The sequence below is a fragment of the Gekko japonicus genome, unplaced genomic scaffold (genome assembly GCF_001447785.1).
Source record: "Gekko japonicus isolate JY-2015 unplaced genomic scaffold, Gekko_japonicus_V1.1 scaffold357, whole genome shotgun sequence".
In the NCBI taxonomy this organism is placed as follows: domain Eukaryota; kingdom Metazoa; phylum Chordata; class Lepidosauria; order Squamata; family Gekkonidae; genus Gekko; species Gekko japonicus.
This window is the reverse complement of record NW_015175366.1, coordinates 1,043,043-1,060,082: the sequence shown is the minus strand read 5'-3', so window position 1 is coordinate 1,060,082 and position 17,040 is coordinate 1,043,043. Positions and strand designations below refer to the sequence as shown.

Sequence of the window (17,040 nt, the reverse complement as noted above, 5' to 3'; positions counted from 1 at the left end):
GGTCCACTTAGGAGTCTTGATCCTGGTTGTGTGGTGGGCTAGTTGTGGCAAATGGTAGGGAAGCTCAGTATTTCTGTATAAAGTTGTAGGGGCTTTATTGCAATGTGGTATGGCCTGATATTATGTTCTTATTCCAGTGTGGGGTGTGTGGGGGGCTTTCTAAGTTTCTAAGCAGTGTTCTAAGAAGGCAACTGTTCCTGGGGTTAGCCCAGCCCAGGGACATTGCTAGGGCGGTTCCCAGGCCTCCCTAAATTTCTGGGGAGCCCATCCCTAAATCCCACATGGGTCCACCTCCATAGATAATGACCATGCCTGTGATGTCACTAGCTCCTCCCTATGATGTCATTGGGTCCCAGTTCTTTTAATGACTTAGCAATGCCTCTGGCCAAGCCCCAGCCCCCCCCCCCGGAAAATTGGAAAGTCTACGCCCTTGACTAGGAGCACCTCCACAATGCCAGTGGGGAGGGAATGACCAGGATGCTGGATGTATCTGGGCCACATATGGGCTCTCCTCCAAAAAATGGCAGCTTCTGCAGCGGCATGAGCACGTGATGGTGTTTTGGCTGCACAGCTGGGGTGTTGCCTCTCTCTGTCAGATCGGCACCTAAATATGGGCCAAAACAGTCGCAGGATCAGCTGGCAATGTTCAATCATGGCAGAGTGAATGGCCATCAGCAGTCCCACAGAAGCCTGCATGTGGTGAAAGGGGCGCCCCATCTGGAGCTCCAGTGCTACAAGGGAGCCCCCTGGGTGACGGTTTCTGCACTCTCCTCACCTGAGTTGCCATCCTGTTAGTACCTCCCTGTAATGGAAGAGGAATGGCATTAGCATTTTCAGGGTATACTGCACCTGGATGGAAAAGGGTATGGCCCTCATGCAGAATCGCCCAGCACGTAGGTTGGGTATGTTTGCCCGCCGCTGCAGGCTTTGGCCGGGGGTGTGTGTGTTTGCCACCTAGCTAGGCGAGCAGCCTAGTCCCTTACCATCACAGTGGCCCCCCTCCCATGACAGCTGCCTTGGGCTGGTGCAATAAGAACATAAGAACATAAGAACATAAGAGACGCCAATGTTGGATCAGGCCAAAGGCCCATCCAGTCCAACACTCTGTGTCACACAGTGGCCAGAAATACCAGTGCCATCAGGAGGTCCAGCAGTGGGGCCAGGACATTAGAAGCCCTCCCACTGTTGACCCCCCCCCAAGCACCAAGAAGACAGAGCATCACTTGCCCCAGAGCCCCTAGCTATACCTTGTGGCTAATAGCCACTGATGGACCTCTGCTCCATATGCTTATCTAATTCCCTTTTGAAGCCGTCCATGCTTGTAGCACCCACCACTTCCTGTGGCAGTGAATTCCATGTGTTAATCACTCTTTGGGTGAAGAAGTACTTCCTTTTATCCGTTCTAACCCGACCGCTCTGCAGTTTCATGGAGTGCCCACGAGTTCTTGTATTGTGAGAAAGGGAGAAAAGTACCTCTTTCTTTACCTGCTCTTTCCCATGCATAATCTTATAAACCTCGATCATGTCACCCCTCAGTCGTCTTTTCTCCAAGCTAAAGAGCCCTAAGCGCTTTAACCTTTCCTCATAGGGAAAGTGTTCCAACCCTTTTATCATTCGAGTTGCCCTTTTCTGCACTTTTTCCAAAGCTATAATATCCTTTTTAAGGTGTGGTGCCCAGAACTGCACACAGTATTCCAAATGAGGTCTCACCATTGATTTATATAGGGGCATTATTATATTGGCTGATCTGTTTTCAATACCCTTCCTAATAATCCCCAGCATAGCATTGGCCTTCTTTATTGCAGTCACACACTGTCTCGACATTTTCAGTGAGTTATCCACTACAACTCCAAGATCTCTCTCTTGCTCAGTCTCTGCCAGTTCAGACCCCATCAATGTGTATTTATATTTAGGATTTTTGGCTCCAATGTGCATCACCTTGCACTTGGCCACATTGAACCCCATTTGCCATGTTGACGCCCACTCGCCCATCCTTGACAGATCCCCTTGGAGTGCCTCACAATCCTCACTGGTTTTCACCACCCTGAACAACTTTGTATCATCCGCAAATTTAGCCACTTCACTGCTTACTCCCATCTCCAAATCATTAATGAACAAGTTAAAAAGCAGTGGACCAAGTACTGATCCCTGCGGTACCCCACTGCTTACCACCCTCCACTGAGAAAATTGCCCACCTACACTCACTCTCTGTTTTCTATGAACTAGCCAGTTTTTGATCCATAAAAGGACTTGTCCTTCTATCCCATGATTTTTGAGCTTACTTAGGAGCCTTTGATGAGGAACTTTATCAAAAGCTTTCTGGAAGTCAAGGTAAATAATATCTATTGGATCCCCCTTGTCCACATGTTTGTTCACCCCCTCAAAGAACACTAACAGGTTAGTGAGACAAGATCTTCCCTTACAGAAACCGTGCTGAGTCTGCCTCAATAGGTTTTGTTCATCTATGTGCCTACTAATTCTTTCCTTAATAATGGTTTCCACCAATTTACCCGGTATCGACGTCAGACTGACTGGCCTGTAATTTCCCGGATCTCCTCTGGAACCCTTTTTAAAGATGGGAGTGACATTAGCTACCTTCCAATCCTCAGGAATGGAGGCAGATTTTAAGGAAAGATTACATATCTTTGTCAGGAGATCTACAAGTTCACATTTGAGTTCTTTCAGAACTCTCGGATGTATGCCATCTGGGCCTGGTGATTTTTCAGTTTTTAAGTTGTCTATCAGTTTTAGGACCTCCTCTCTCGTCACCTCAATCTGACTCAGGTCTTTCAACACCCCTCCTGAAATCAGTGGTTCTGGAGTGGGCAAGCACTTCTCATCTTCCACAGTGAAGACGGAGGCAAAAAATGCATTTAGCTTCTCAGCCATTTCCCTATCATCCTTCAATACTCCTTTTACCCCTTGGTCGTCCAAGGGCCCCACTGCCTCCCTGGCTGGTTTCCTGTTTCTAATGTATTTGAAGAAAGTTTTATTGTTGGTTTTTACGTTTTTTGCTATATGCTCCTCATATTCCCTTTTTGCCTGCCTGACCTCAGACTTGCATTTTATTTGCCATAGCCTGTGTTCCGTTTTATCAGCCTCACTGTGACTAGCTTTCCACTGCTTAAAGGAATTCTTTTTACTTTTTACAGCCTCCATTACTCTGTTTGTTAACCATGCAGGCTTTTTCCTATACCTGTTTGTGCCTTTCCTAACCTGCGGAATATATATTTTTTGAGCTTCTAGGATCGTAGTTTTAAATAGATCCCAAGCTTCCCCAATTGTTTTGACCCTTTCTACTTTTCCTTTCAGTTTCCTCCCCACGTGTCCCCTCATATCAGAGAAATTACCCCTTTTAAAGTTAAAAATGGTTGTGTGAGTCTTTTTGGCCAATTCTCTATTTGTACAAATGATGAACTCAACAACATTATGATCACTGTTTCCAAGCGGTGCAATCACTTTTACATCTCTCACCAGGTCTTGAGTGTTACTTAGGACCAAATCAAGGATCGCCTCTCCCCTGGTAGGTTCCGTGACCATCTGCTCCATAGCACAGTCATTTAGAGTGTCTAGAAACTCAATCTCTTTTTCCCGGCTAGAACACATATTGACCCAATCAATGTGTGGGTAGTTAAAATCACCTATTATTACACAGTGTTTTTGTCTAGTTGCTATCTTTAAGGCATTCATCATTTTATAATCCTCCTCTATCTTTTGATCTGGTGGGCGATAACAAACTCCCAGTGTTAAGTTTCCTTTTGGCCCCCCTATTTCAACCCATAGAACTTCCAGAAGCGAATCCAATTCACTTAGCCTCTCAATCTTTCTAGACTTTATACCCTCTCTGACATACAGAGCTACCCCACCTCCAACCCTTCCCCCCCTTATCCTTCCGATATAATATATAACCGGGAATCACTGTGTCCCACTGATTTTCCTCATCCCACCAAGTTTCAGAAATACCCACAATGTCTATTTTTCCCTCCGACACCAAGCACTCCAACTCCCCGATTTTACCTCGGACACTTCTAGCATTTGTATAGAAACAGCTGTAATTTCCCTTACAAGTTAAGCCTGCATCCTTCCTCTTGCTATCTCGAGTCGTTGTCCGGCAGTCCATGTCACCAGCCATGGCCTCTGTGGACAATTTCAATCCACCTCCCTGTAGAAAAGCAACCGGTACCCCCTCACCTCTCTCAGATGAGCCAACCCGAACCAGAGACTTTTCATCTCCTGTCGGCTTTCCCCCATAACTGCCTGTTATGTGACATCCATGTGTGCCTGGGGGCCCACTGCTTGCCCGCATGGCTGCTGAGTTTGGGAGGGGGAGACGCTATGTCCACTGTGGCTTGATGCCACTGTGGTAGGCATGGGGGAAGGGGACTGGGAACCTTGCTTACCTGTTCAGATGTTGCAGCCCCTTGGGATCCCAGTGGAGGGTCTGGCGTATCTCTGCAGGCTGAAATCTGGGAGAGGTCAGCCACTAAATGTGGAATTTGCTCTCCCTGTGGTGCATTCCCTCCAGGTGCTCACCCAACAGTGCTAGTGCCCTGTCTGTGTTGTGCCCACCACCAGGGTGCATGTGTGCCCACTCTAAGTCCACACAGAAGGGAGTTGTCAGGCAGCATTCCATGCCATGGGCCTGAACTCCGAATTCTAGGATGACCTCCCGGAACCATTTATGAGGTGGTGGGTCGTGATTGGGTCCCAAGGAGGGGCACGGCATGGAGGAGTGTGCTGATTGGGTGCAGATTTAGTATCCTGAGCTGCTTGGGGTCCTGTGGGCATGGCCACAGCTGTGGGAGGGGGAGGGGATTTGAATTTACCATGACTGTCAATGGGCTACAATGCCATTTTTGCTGGTGCAACTTTGCACCTGCTGGAGGAGGTGTTCCCACACTGAAAACACTTTGGAAGCCATCTGCCACCACAACCCCTAGAGCAGTGTTTGTGCTGTTGCTCTGCCAGTGTGTGGCTGCAGTACCCCTGGACCGGTGGGACTCAGCAGCATACTGCTGCCAGTGCCCTGTGTCAGCATAAACTGCTCTTACACCAGCATAGGAGTCAGTCAAGTCCCTATTCTAATATGCCCCCCCCCCCGATTGTTCTTTTAACCCGGGAAAAGATCCGCACACAGAACTTGCCCTTCATTTAAACGCATACAGATTTTGTGGTCTGATCTGACCATATCTGAGTACCCCCACCCATATCAGTTTGTTGGATTGTAACATGGGAGTTTACTCCCATTTCTTCCAAGAAATGGAAAACACATATACTTACAGAGTAAAGTTTGTGTCCAGTGGCATCTTTAAAGCCAACGAAGTTTAATTCTGGGTATAAGCTTTCATGTGGATGCACACTTCTTCAAGAACTTTGTTCTATTTGTTCAGACCAACATGACTACCCACCTGAATGTACTTACATGTACTTACAGCTATCCTGGAAAGGAAAGCTAATACATATCACGATCTTTTTAGCTAAAAATAAGGCTTATTAACTTAATATTCCCCCTCATGGATCACTGCCTTGTCGTGGCGAGGGGGCTTGCGCAGTTCAATGAAGCTGTGGGCTATGCCGTGAAGGGCCACCCAAGACGGACAGGCCACAGCAGAGAACTCAGACCAAGCGTGATCCACCTGGAGAAGGAAATGGCAACCCACTCCAGTATTTTTGCCAAGAAAACCCCATGGACAGTATCAAAAGGCTAAAAGATATGACGCCGGAAGATGAGCCCCTCAGGTCGGAAGGTGTCCAATATGCTACTGAGGAAGAGCAGAGGACAAGTACAAGTAACCCCAGAAAGAGTGAAGCGGCTGGGCCAAAGCCGAAAGGACGCTCAGTTGTGGATGTGTCTCATGGTGAAAGGAAAGTCCGATGCTGCAAAGAACAATACTGCATAGGAACCTGGAATGTAAGATCTATGAATTAAGGTAAGCTTGACGTGGTCAAAAATGAGATGGCAAGACTGAACATCGATATTTTAGGAATCAGTGAACTAAAGTGGACAGGAATGGGCAAATTTAACTCAGAAGACCATTATATCTACTACTGCGGCCAGGAATCCCGTAGAAAAGATGGCAAGACTGAACATCGATATCCTAGGAATCAGTGAACTAAAGTGGACAGGAATGGGCGAATTTAACTCAGAAGACCATTATATCTACTACTGTGGCCAGGAATCTCGTAGAAAAAATGGTGTGGCCTTTATAGTCAACAAGAGAGTGCAAAAGGCAGTACTGGGATACAATCTCAAAAATGACAGAATGATTTCTGTCCGATTCCAAGGCAAACCATTCAACATCACAGTAATCCAAGTCTATGCCCCAACCACTGATGCAGAAGAGGCTGAAGTGGACCGGTTCTATGAAGACCTACAACACCTCCTAGAACTAACACCAAAAAATGATGTCCTCATCATCATAGGGGACTGGAATGCTAAAGTAGGAAGTCAAAAGGTAACTGGAATAACAGACAAGTTTGGCCTTGGAAAGCAAAATGAAGCAGGGCAAAGGTTAACAGAGTTTTGTCAAGAGAACACACTGGTCATAGCGAACACCCTTTTCCAACAACCTAAGAGGCGACTCTACACATGGACATCACCAGATGGGCAACACCGAAATCAGATTGACTATATAATTTGCAGTCAAAGATGGAGAAGCTCTATCCAGTCAGTAAAAACAAGACCTGGAGCTGACTGTGGTTCAGATCATGAGCTACTCATTGCAAAATTCAGACTTAAACTGAAGAAAATTGGGAAAACCACGAGGCCATTCAGGTTTGACCTAGATCGCATCCCTGATGAATATACAGTAGAGGTGAAGAATAGATTCAAGGGTCTGGATTTGATAGATAGAGTGCCTGAAGAACTATGGACAGAGGTTCGTGACATCGTACAGGAGGCAGCAATCACCACCATCCCAAAGAAAAAGAAATGTAAGAAAGCAAAGTGGCTTTCTGATGAGGCTTTACAAATAGCAGAGGAAAGAAGGAAAGCGAAAGGCAAAGGCGAAAAGGAAAGATTTACCCAACTGAACGCAGATTTCCAGAGAACAGCAAGGAGAGATAAGGAGGCCTTCCTGAATGAACAGTGCAAAGTAATAGAAGAAAACAATAGAATGGGAAGGACTAGAGATCTCTTCAAGAAAGTTGGAGAAATCAAGGGAGCGTTCCATGCAAAGCTGGCCATGATAAAGGACAAAAACGGTAGGGACCTAACAGAAGCAGAAGAGATTAGGAAAAGATGGCAAGAATACACAGAAGAACTATACAAGAAAGACCTCGATGTCCTTGACAACCACGACGGTATAATCACTGACCTCGAGCCAGACATCCTGGAATGTGAAGTTAAATGGGCCTTAGAAAGCATTGCTAACAACAAAGCTAGTGGAGGTGATGGTATTCCAGCTGAGCTATTCAAAGTCTTAGAAGATGATGCTGTTAAAGTGCTGCACTCCATTTGCCAGCAAATTTGGAAAACGCAACAGTGGCCACAGGATTGGAAAAGGTCAGTATACATTCCAATCCCAAAGAAGGGCAATGCCAAGGAATGTTCAAACTATCGCACAATTGCACTCATATCACACGCTAGCAAGGTCATGCTCAAGATCCTACAAGCTAGGCTTCAACAGTACGTGGATAGAGAACTACCAGAAGTACAAGCTGGGTTTCGAAGAGGTAGAGGAACTAGAGATCAAATTGCCAACATTCGCTGGATTATGGAGAAAGCAAGAGAGTACCAGAAAAATATCTACTTCTGCTTCATTGACTATGCTAAAGCTTTTGACTGTGTGGATCACAACAAACTATGGCAGGTCCTTAAAGAGATGGGAGTACCAGACCACCTCACATGTCTCTTGAGAAACCTGTATAAGGGCCAAGAAGCGACAGTTAGAACCGGATATGGAACAACTGATTGGTTCAGCATAGGAAAAGGAGTACGACAAGGATGTATATTGTCGCCTTGCTTATTTAATATATATGCAGAGTACATCATGCGAAATGCTGGCCTGGATGAATCACAAGCGGGAATTAAGATTGCTGGGGAAAAGATCAACAACCTCAGATATGCAGATGATACCACTCTAATGGCTGAAAGTGAAAAGGATCTAAAGAGCCTCTTGCTCAGAGTAAAAGAGGAGAGCGCAAAAGTGGGCTTGAAGCTCAACATCAAAAAAACTAAGATCATGGCATCCGGTCCCATCACTCCTTGGCAAATAGAAGGGGAAGTCGTGGAAGTAGTGACAGACTTCACGTTCCTGGGATCCCAGATCACCGCAGACTGTGACTGCAGCCATGAAATTAAAAGACGCCTGCTCCTTGGGAGGAAAGCGATGGCGAACCTAAACAGCATGATAAAAAGTAGAGACATCACCCTGCCAACAAAAATACGCATGGTCCAAGCAATGGTATTCCCAGTAGTCATGTATGGCTGCGAGAGTTGGACTATAAGGAAGGCCGAGTGCCGAAGAATAGATTCTTTTGAACTATGGTGCTGGAGAAGACTCTTGAGAGTCCCTTGGACTGCAAGAAGATCAAATCAGTCAATCCTCAAAGAAATCAACCCTGACTGTTCCCTGGAAGGCCAGATAATGAAACTGAAGCTAAAATACTTTGGCCACCAAATGAGAAGGGAGCACTCACTGGAGAAGACCCTGATGCTGGGAAAAATTGAAGGTCAAAGAAGACGGGGACGGCAAAGGATGAGATGGTTAGACAGTGTCATCGATGCAACGAACATGAAGTTGAGCCAACTTCAGAGGACGGCGGAAGACAGGAAGGCCTGGAGGGATCTGGTCCATGGGGTTGCAAAGAGTCGGACTCGACTGTGCGACTGAACAACAACAAAAATGGCTTTAGAAATCTTACTCAGAAGTTTGGCATTCAAGCCTTTGAGTCAGGTACAGTAAAGTTCAGGTTTCTGGATCATTTCCATTGTAATCCTTGGTTTTCAGCTGAATAATTGGCAAATTTACTATGTTCCAGATCTTTTACTTAAGGGAATGGCTATTTTGGATCTTGGTCTCCATCCAGGAAATAATTGCAAAGAAAGCTCATTATACTACTTTTGAATTCAAGGAGAGTGAAAATTATAAACTTTCACTCGTAAGAAGATTCTTCTGAATCTTTTTTTTTTTACTCAAACGCACATGAAATTAGCTGGGGAGAAAGTTGGAATTTGGCAAGGAAACTTTTCTAATGCTGTAGATTCCATATGTAGCATACTTTTAAAGGTGACCTATCTTGGACACATGAATGTGATAATATGATGTCACATTTTGGATTTAAAAGTTAATGACCTATCTCCGCAGACCTCTCTCACAAAAGTGATGCCATGTTCACAAATAACACATCTTTTTTGTTTTTCTTCATGACCTGGCAGACAGACATGGACTGGGCTTTACTAACTTTACTAACCCTAACTCCCTGTCTTTTCCTGTCCTGGGCAGGAACAGAAGGTTTCCTGTGAGCCTGACAGAATGCCATAAATGATTTAGGGACTCCATGCAGCTTGGTGGGCCACTAATGGTGTCGGCCTGCCCAGACATCTTATCAAATAGTCCTTTGACTGGCCTGAGCTGCAATAGGTTGCCAGACTGCCACAGTAAGCAAAGGTTGCTTACATAGGGAAATATAGTTCAGTTTGACTGCAAAACCGCAGAAATGTATAAATTGCACAAGACTTTGATGTTAGCTTGACTGCATGAATCTAATAATAATTTGTTATTGCATTAGTGATGGCATCTGCACTAATTGGCATATTGTTATGACATCATGAATTGATTTAAAATACTTTGAAAGAGGAATTCATTTAATAACACACCAGCAAAATGCTCATGAAGGTAATGGATGAAGTGCAGAGTAATGGGGAGAATGTGCCTCCCTGGTTTTTTGGTTATACTCCAGCATGACCAAGAGACAGTATCCAAGAAAAGTTTGATTGAATCAGCCTCAAGTTCTCCAATGATAAATTAGGTTTTAAAAACTTGTTAACATTTTCCCTCTGTGTCCTAAGAGCCTGAGCTGTTGCGTAACTCACCAAAATTACTTGGATTTCCAATAACTAGAAATATTTTAAAACAAATTTAAGACCAACAAAGTTTCATTCAAGGTATGAGGTTTCATGCACACGCACATGCATGAAAGCTCACACCTTGTTAGTCTTCAAGCTGCCACTGGACTCTAAATTTGTTCTACTGCTTTGGACCAACATGGCTGACCACCTAGAAATATTAAACAAAAATACAGTTGATTCTAAAACAGATAAAAGTCTGCTTCTAAATTCAGTGAATTATTACTAAAATACACTCAAATTTACAAACTTCCTTTGCACTGCTGGTTATGAAACCACCATTCAGCTAAACAGGCATCTCGGTTAGTTGACACACAACATTAAAATTCCGGCAATGGAAAACATAATTATGAGTTGCAGATCTGTAATGATGTGATTATACTGATAATTTTTAGATCTCCATGAAGTTGGATGCAGGAACAGAGACAGGAGTTTACTGCATTCTGCAGGTCAGTGCTATTATTACTTGGGAACAGAACATAAGGACATAAAAGTTCCAAGCATTTTTAAATAAGTAATTTAAACAAAAAGCCAAATATGCCCATCAGGGAAACAAGAAGGGGGGGCGGAGTGAAATTGAGTTGACAGAATTTATTATTTTCAAAACCTTCGTGTTCCCAATTGACTCTAAATCTTAACTGATCTTTTTTTTTCCTTTCTAAATCTTAACTGATGGATGTTCTTATTATCTCTGTAATGTAACCATTTCATTCTACTAGTTTTCTTATGAGATTCCACAACTCTGAGTAAACCCTCGGAAGTTATTACGAAATGTCCTACAGATAGAATCAGTAGGATCTATGAAGCTGACTGAGAACTTAGCAACAACCATGCAGAGCGTGGCTATCACTAGTATAAGAAAACACTAAAAGTATTTTCAGTCATTACATTTCATCATGCATATGGAGAGAATGTGCTCCATGGAATCCTCCTGATACACATGAGTGCTATTTTGTCTGAAAGGGGCAATGGATGTATTTTCAGCATTGGTACATATGATCCCAAAGTCTAGAAAAATCTCCATATATGTGTGGTGAAACTAACAGCAAGGCAGAAGTCACCTGTGAGTAAACAACTACCAATTCACAGGATGGCTGCAACTATCACATGATAGCCTAATATGAAATTCTACTACGCATCACTCTATCATGAACAAATAGTACTAGTCACTCAACAGGAAGGCAAATTTGAAATCAAAATATATTTTACTGATAAATCCCGTTTGACCTGAGTCTTTATAAGACCTGGGGACAAATTAATGGAAGTTTCATGTCAGTATCAAGGAGGGAATGATATTTAAAAAGGTAAAGGTTCCCTTGCTCGAAAGCCAGTCGAGTCCGACTCTAGGGTTGCGGTGCTCATCTCCGTTTCAAAGTCGATGAGCCAGCGCTGTCTGAAGACGTTTCCGTGGTCATGTGGCTGACATGACTAAACACCAAGGCGCACGGAACGCTGCTACCTTCCCACTGAAGTGGTACCTATTTATCTACTTGCAATTTCTTGCTTTCGAACTGCTAGGTTGGCAGGAGCTGGAACTAAAGATGGGAGCTCACTCCATCATGCGGCAACTCGGGTCTCGAACTGCTGAACTACTGACCTTCCACAGCCTTCAGTTCAGTGTGTCAAAATAATACATATTTATTAAATACAAACAGATTAACTTTCAGTCCAAAAATATATATTTAGACATATAACCTTAAAACCATTAAAATGTTAAAAAATAAAGTTTAACAGTCCATTATATCAGAATAACTATGGAAATGTCTAAAACTAAACTAATTATGTCATGCAAAAGGTGATTGAGGGTTTTTATTGTGGAATTTTACCAGCTGCAAGCAGAATTTAGCTATTTGTCTGGAGTTTTGCTGATTTTCCTCTGTCAGAAGTCTCTCTAGATCAGCAACATGTCAGTATCAAGTTTGGAAGAACATCCAGTGAAATAAGAAGCATTAAAACATTGTTCACCTTTAATCCTGAATAAGAAACTCTTAACAATGACTTAATCCTAACAACAAGTAACATTGTCCTAAATACTGTACTGCAAGTTGTAAGCTAAAGAACAGTTTTTTTAAAAAAAAATCTACATCAATTCTGGTGGCATTCAGTGGCAACAAGATGAGACCTGACTGCTTTGCAAATGTTTTTTAAAAATGCTAATAACCTTCAGTATTCTCCCCACCAAATGACATTCAAAACAATATTTTCACATGTGTGTGGGCTCAGTAAAGCAAGATATTTCTCCCCGAAGGCTGCCTCTCTGGCAAGCGAACTCAATGATCACATCATGTTCCTATTGGTCTCAAGAAACAAACTATTGCAATGTTTATTGTCCTCTTAGCATCTTGAATTAAACTGCACAATCCAAATAAATGGCTGGTACCCAGAAATAGATTCCTTCATGATTTCCCCCCCCCCCTTACCTACTTAGATTTATTTCATGAAAGAATCTAGGCTTCCAAGCTCACAACTTCTTTCTAAACATTCCAAAACATGCTTTGATGCCTCGCTTGTAATTATTCCCTGGTGTATAGAGCTCTGAGCTCACTCCAAGGTTCTTCCCTTTCACGAACAAGAGGCCTTATTGCAAAATATCAGCATGTGTTTTACTCAGTCACAGCCAGGTTAAGGTAGAGATTCATTTGCTAATTTTAAAGGGCTAAAGCCACACTCTGTGATCACAAGCAGACAATCCAACCTGTTCATACTGAAGTGTGATTCCAAAGCAATGCACTCCATCTTTTAGCACATGCAATGCAAAGACCAAATATTTTCCAGTCTATGAAAGGGGGGGGGGAGACAAAGATGCCAAATATATTTCACAAGCCTGTTAAGCCTCTACTGGAACCTAATCATTGCCAGATGCTTAGAAGCAACACCAAGAACATCACGAAATGCTGCCCCCCCCCCGAACTCACACACTGCTCTCTGAAAAACTGCATAGGAAATACAAGGGGGGGAGAAAGAAAAGATAGGTGATCAAGAAATATGTGCTAAGGAAGACAGGAATTCCAGCTGGGTGAGCACGGCGCTGTCCTGAACAGATTTTTCTAATCAAAAAGTCTCAAAATGGGACCTGTAAACAACTCAGAAGAAGCTGAGCTCAGGCTTCTCCTTGAGGAACAAACGGCAGCTTTCATCATTAGAGGACTAGAGCCGCGACCTCATACAGCTCCGCTTTTACGCTCACATATTTGTAAAAACATTTGCGCCCACCAGAAGCAAGGCTGTGCCACATGTGCATCGCTGACAGAGCCGCGCTGTCTCCTCTCACAGCCCAGATTCTTCCCAAACGCGTTGGGAAACCAGCCCCCTGCCCTGGCTCCTGCTTACCTTTCATGTTGGCACACAAAGCAGCCACATAGGAAACTCACAGAGCCCGGAGAAGTGAAGTTTGTTCCAGAACTGTTTCAGGGGACTTTCATGCCGGGAGTTTCTGATCGGCAGAAGGACGAAACTTTAGGCAGGCTGGTTGTAGCACTGAGGTCGGTCTCCCTCCCTCCCTCCGCTGCCTCAGAGATTTGAAGTTTACACTCTCTCGACTGGCCTGAACTCACACGACCAGCGCCTGCCCCTCCTCTCCTTCCCTCTGTTCAGTGAGGGGAAAGGAGAAAAAGCTGCTGGCTCCTCAGATCTCCCTGAGCAGCTCCCCCCTTCTCTGGCTCCCCGCCTCTTTCACGATTTGGGCTGCAGGGAAGAGGATAGAATAATAAATCCTCAGGCGAAGGGTAAACGAGGAGGAGAAGTCCTGAAGGGGAGTGCCTTTGCTCTGCTAGCTGCCCCACAACCTCCCCAAACCCACAGACTGTCCTGCGAAGTGAGAATTCCTCAGCTCTCAGCCTCCCTCCCTTCTCTACGTGGGGCTGATACCTCTCCGCTGGCTGCTCCTAAGGAGGCCTGCTTGTGGGAGGCAAAAAGATTTTTGGCATATTCGCAGTCATAGGTGTGGGCTTTCCACAAGCCAGGCAGGATGGTCAAAGAGAGAAGGCCAGCCACTGCTGGCTCTTCATTCCAAGCCTGAAAAACTAAAAAAGCTGGTCACTTTATAAGGTGCTTCAACCCCTTTTAAGAACGAGGTACATCTCAAGAGTCATTCATGCGTTTCAGCACTGATTGAACACCATCGTTGAAAATATTGCTTAGTCTCCTTTAAACTTGTATAAAGCTGCATGAAAGTTCACACCTACATTCATCACCTGGCCAAAATTTGCTGAAGGCTGACAACAATGTGTATGCTGACAATCCCAGATTACTTTCATGAATACCTGAAAACAGATACATATTTGCCCATATATTACTCTTGCTGATAATCACATTTAGGTGACTGTCAGTCAGTCCATTTGTGCATCTGAGACTGTCAACATTCATACAAAAGTGACAACATGCACCAGCTTTTGCATGCAAGTGTAATACCCCGATTTTCATATCGAGTCAATCACTGGCCAAGCCCCACATGACACATTGCTGAATGCTCTGCTGCAGTTTCTGCATGCTATGTAGATTTTATTCATTTATTATTTACCCCACCCTTCTGGACTTATCAGGGCCACCAATTAAAAACACAGAACAAAGTTTGAGTCCAGTGGTACCTTTAAGACCAACAAAGTTTTATTTAAAGTGTAAGCTTTAATGTGCAAAGCACACTTCTTCAGACAAATGGAATAAGATCTCCTCAAGGACAAAAAAAGAGGGTGGGTGACAGCCATTAGGAGGGGGCCACTCAGAACCAAGATGCATCTGCAGAGCTGAAATTGGATCAGGTGGCCGGTAAGATCAATGGATAGCAGCAAATTAGCATGTAAATGTAAGAGTTAATGAAAAGAAGTGAGAATGAAGCTAGAGTCCAGCAGTACCCCCGAGATAAACCAAGCTCAACCCTGTGTACATGGGAGAACAGAGACTCATTGTGTGTGCACACTTCTGCACATACATTGAAACAGATGTCCTCAAATATTACATGTGGGGGAGGGGTTAGTTGCCTGGAAGAGCTGATTAGAGTCAAGATACATAAGGAGCTGAGCAATAAATATAGCTAAGACTGGAATAACACATATAGTAGGACATGTAAACAGCAGCAAGTTGACATACAGATAATAAAGGAGTTAACAACAGATGTGAGACCCAAGTTTGAGTACAGTGACCTTTATAAGACTAACAAAGTAAGAACAGAATGACTTGCATGTGTAGTGAGATAAGAAGCCGATATCTCTGTTAAGCCCTGGGATTCCATTGTTCTCAGTGTTGTAATAACTTGTAATTCAGCAATCTTCCATTCCAGTCTGTTTCTGAAATTCCTTTGCAATAAAACAGCTACTTTGAGGTCACCCACTGAATGTCCTGGAAGGTTGTTCTCCTATAGCTTTCTCAGTCTTGTGATTCTTGATGTCAGATTTGCATCCATTTATCCTTTGACATAGGGTTTGATTTGTTTGTCCTATGTAGAGAATCAAAGGGCATTGTTGATACTTAATAGCATATACAATGTTAGAAGATGAGCAGATGAAAAAGCCTGAAATGGTATAGATGATGTTGTTGGGTCCATTGATTGTGTTGTCTGGATGTATGTGGCAGCAAAGCTAGCATCTGATTTTGTTGCAAGCTCTGGTACCAGTGTCCATGTTTAAATTAGATGTTGTATTATTGTGGGCAAGGAGTTGTTTGAGATTGGGGAGCTGTCTGTGTGCTAGGAAAGGTTTGCCCTCCAATACTTCTGAAAGAGAACTATCATTATCCAGTAGAGGTAGTAAGTCACTGATGATGCCTTGAACTGTTTTGAGTTAAGAGTCCAGGATCTTTGATACTTCGGAATGTTCCTCACCCTCCACCATGGGGGGGGGGGGACCAGTTTTGCAGGCCGCCAGGAGCTCAGACCTGGGTCCCATTTCAGGAGGCTGAAATGAAACACAGAATGGATATTTCACATGTTTTTAGGAAGTTCTAAACCTCATTGATCAGACGTTTGACCTTAAAAGGGCTGATGAACTTTCAGCCCAGTTTGCGACTGGGTCGGAGAACCTTAATGTTTTTAGTCAAGACATAAACAGAGTCTCCAGGCTGCAGAGCCCAACCCTCCACCCTTCTCTCGTCAGCCTGAGCCTTGTAAGCCTCCTTCGCAGCTTCCAATGTTTTACACAACAAAGGCCATGAGTCTTTAAGTTGCTGTCACCACCGTGCGGGATCCCCCGGGCCCAAGGTGTTGCTTTCCAGGAACGGCATAGGGGGACTGTCGTAGCCATACAGTGCTTTGAAAGGGGACATTCCCATAGAGGAATGTGTCATGTTGTTGTAACAAAACTCCGCCAGTGGCAACAAGTCTGCCCAATCGTCTTGCTGGTAGTTGGTAAAGCAACGCAAATATTGTTCCAATGTTTGATTTACACGTTCGGTCTGCCCGTCAGTCTCGGGGTGGTAAGCGCTACTCATGGCCCACTCAACCCCCATAAGTTTAAAAAGCTCCCCCCAAAACTTGGAAGTGAAATTATTTTGCCTGGGAGCATGTGAAGGCAGACCACGTGGTGCAAAAACACCCTTGCCAACACCGTAGCCATAGGCAGGGAAGCAAAAGGAATGAAGTGCGCCTGTTTAGAAAACAGGTCTACAATCACCCAAATAACCGTCATGGATTTACTAGGTGGCAAGTCCGTGATAAAATCCATAGAGATCACCTCCCATGGGCGACTCAGTCGGGAGAGGTTTAAGAAGCCCTGGTGTCTTACCCGGTCTGGGTTTACACATTATGCAGGTTTGGCATGATTGAACAAATGAGGACAAGTCTTGGCGCATGAGAGGCCACCAAAATTGTCTTTGTAAAAGTTGCAAGGATTTGACGAACCCGGTGTGGCCAGCGAGTTTGGAGCCATGCACAGCTGCCAATGCTTCCCGTACAACATTTGAGGGATGAACAGTTTCGTGCCGCAGTACCAACAACCATCAGATTTTAGTTGCAACCCCCCTTCCTGTTCCACCTCTGCCTT

General features: G+C 44.2%; 1 protein-coding gene across 1 annotated transcript in view; it reads right to left on the bottom strand.

Annotated features, from left to right (window-relative positions):
• The window catches only part of COLEC12 (collectin subfamily member 12), a 175,668-nt gene extending 162,016 nt beyond the window's left edge, over positions 1-13,652 (bottom strand). The window contains exon 1 of the mRNA XM_015425463.1: positions 13,400-13,652. Coding sequence (XP_015280949.1) covers positions 13,400-13,406 — 7 coding nt within the window. The 5' untranslated portion in view covers positions 13,407-13,652. The remainder of the gene's footprint in view (positions 1-13,399) is intronic.
• Between the last annotated feature and the right edge of the window lie 3,388 nt (positions 13,653-17,040).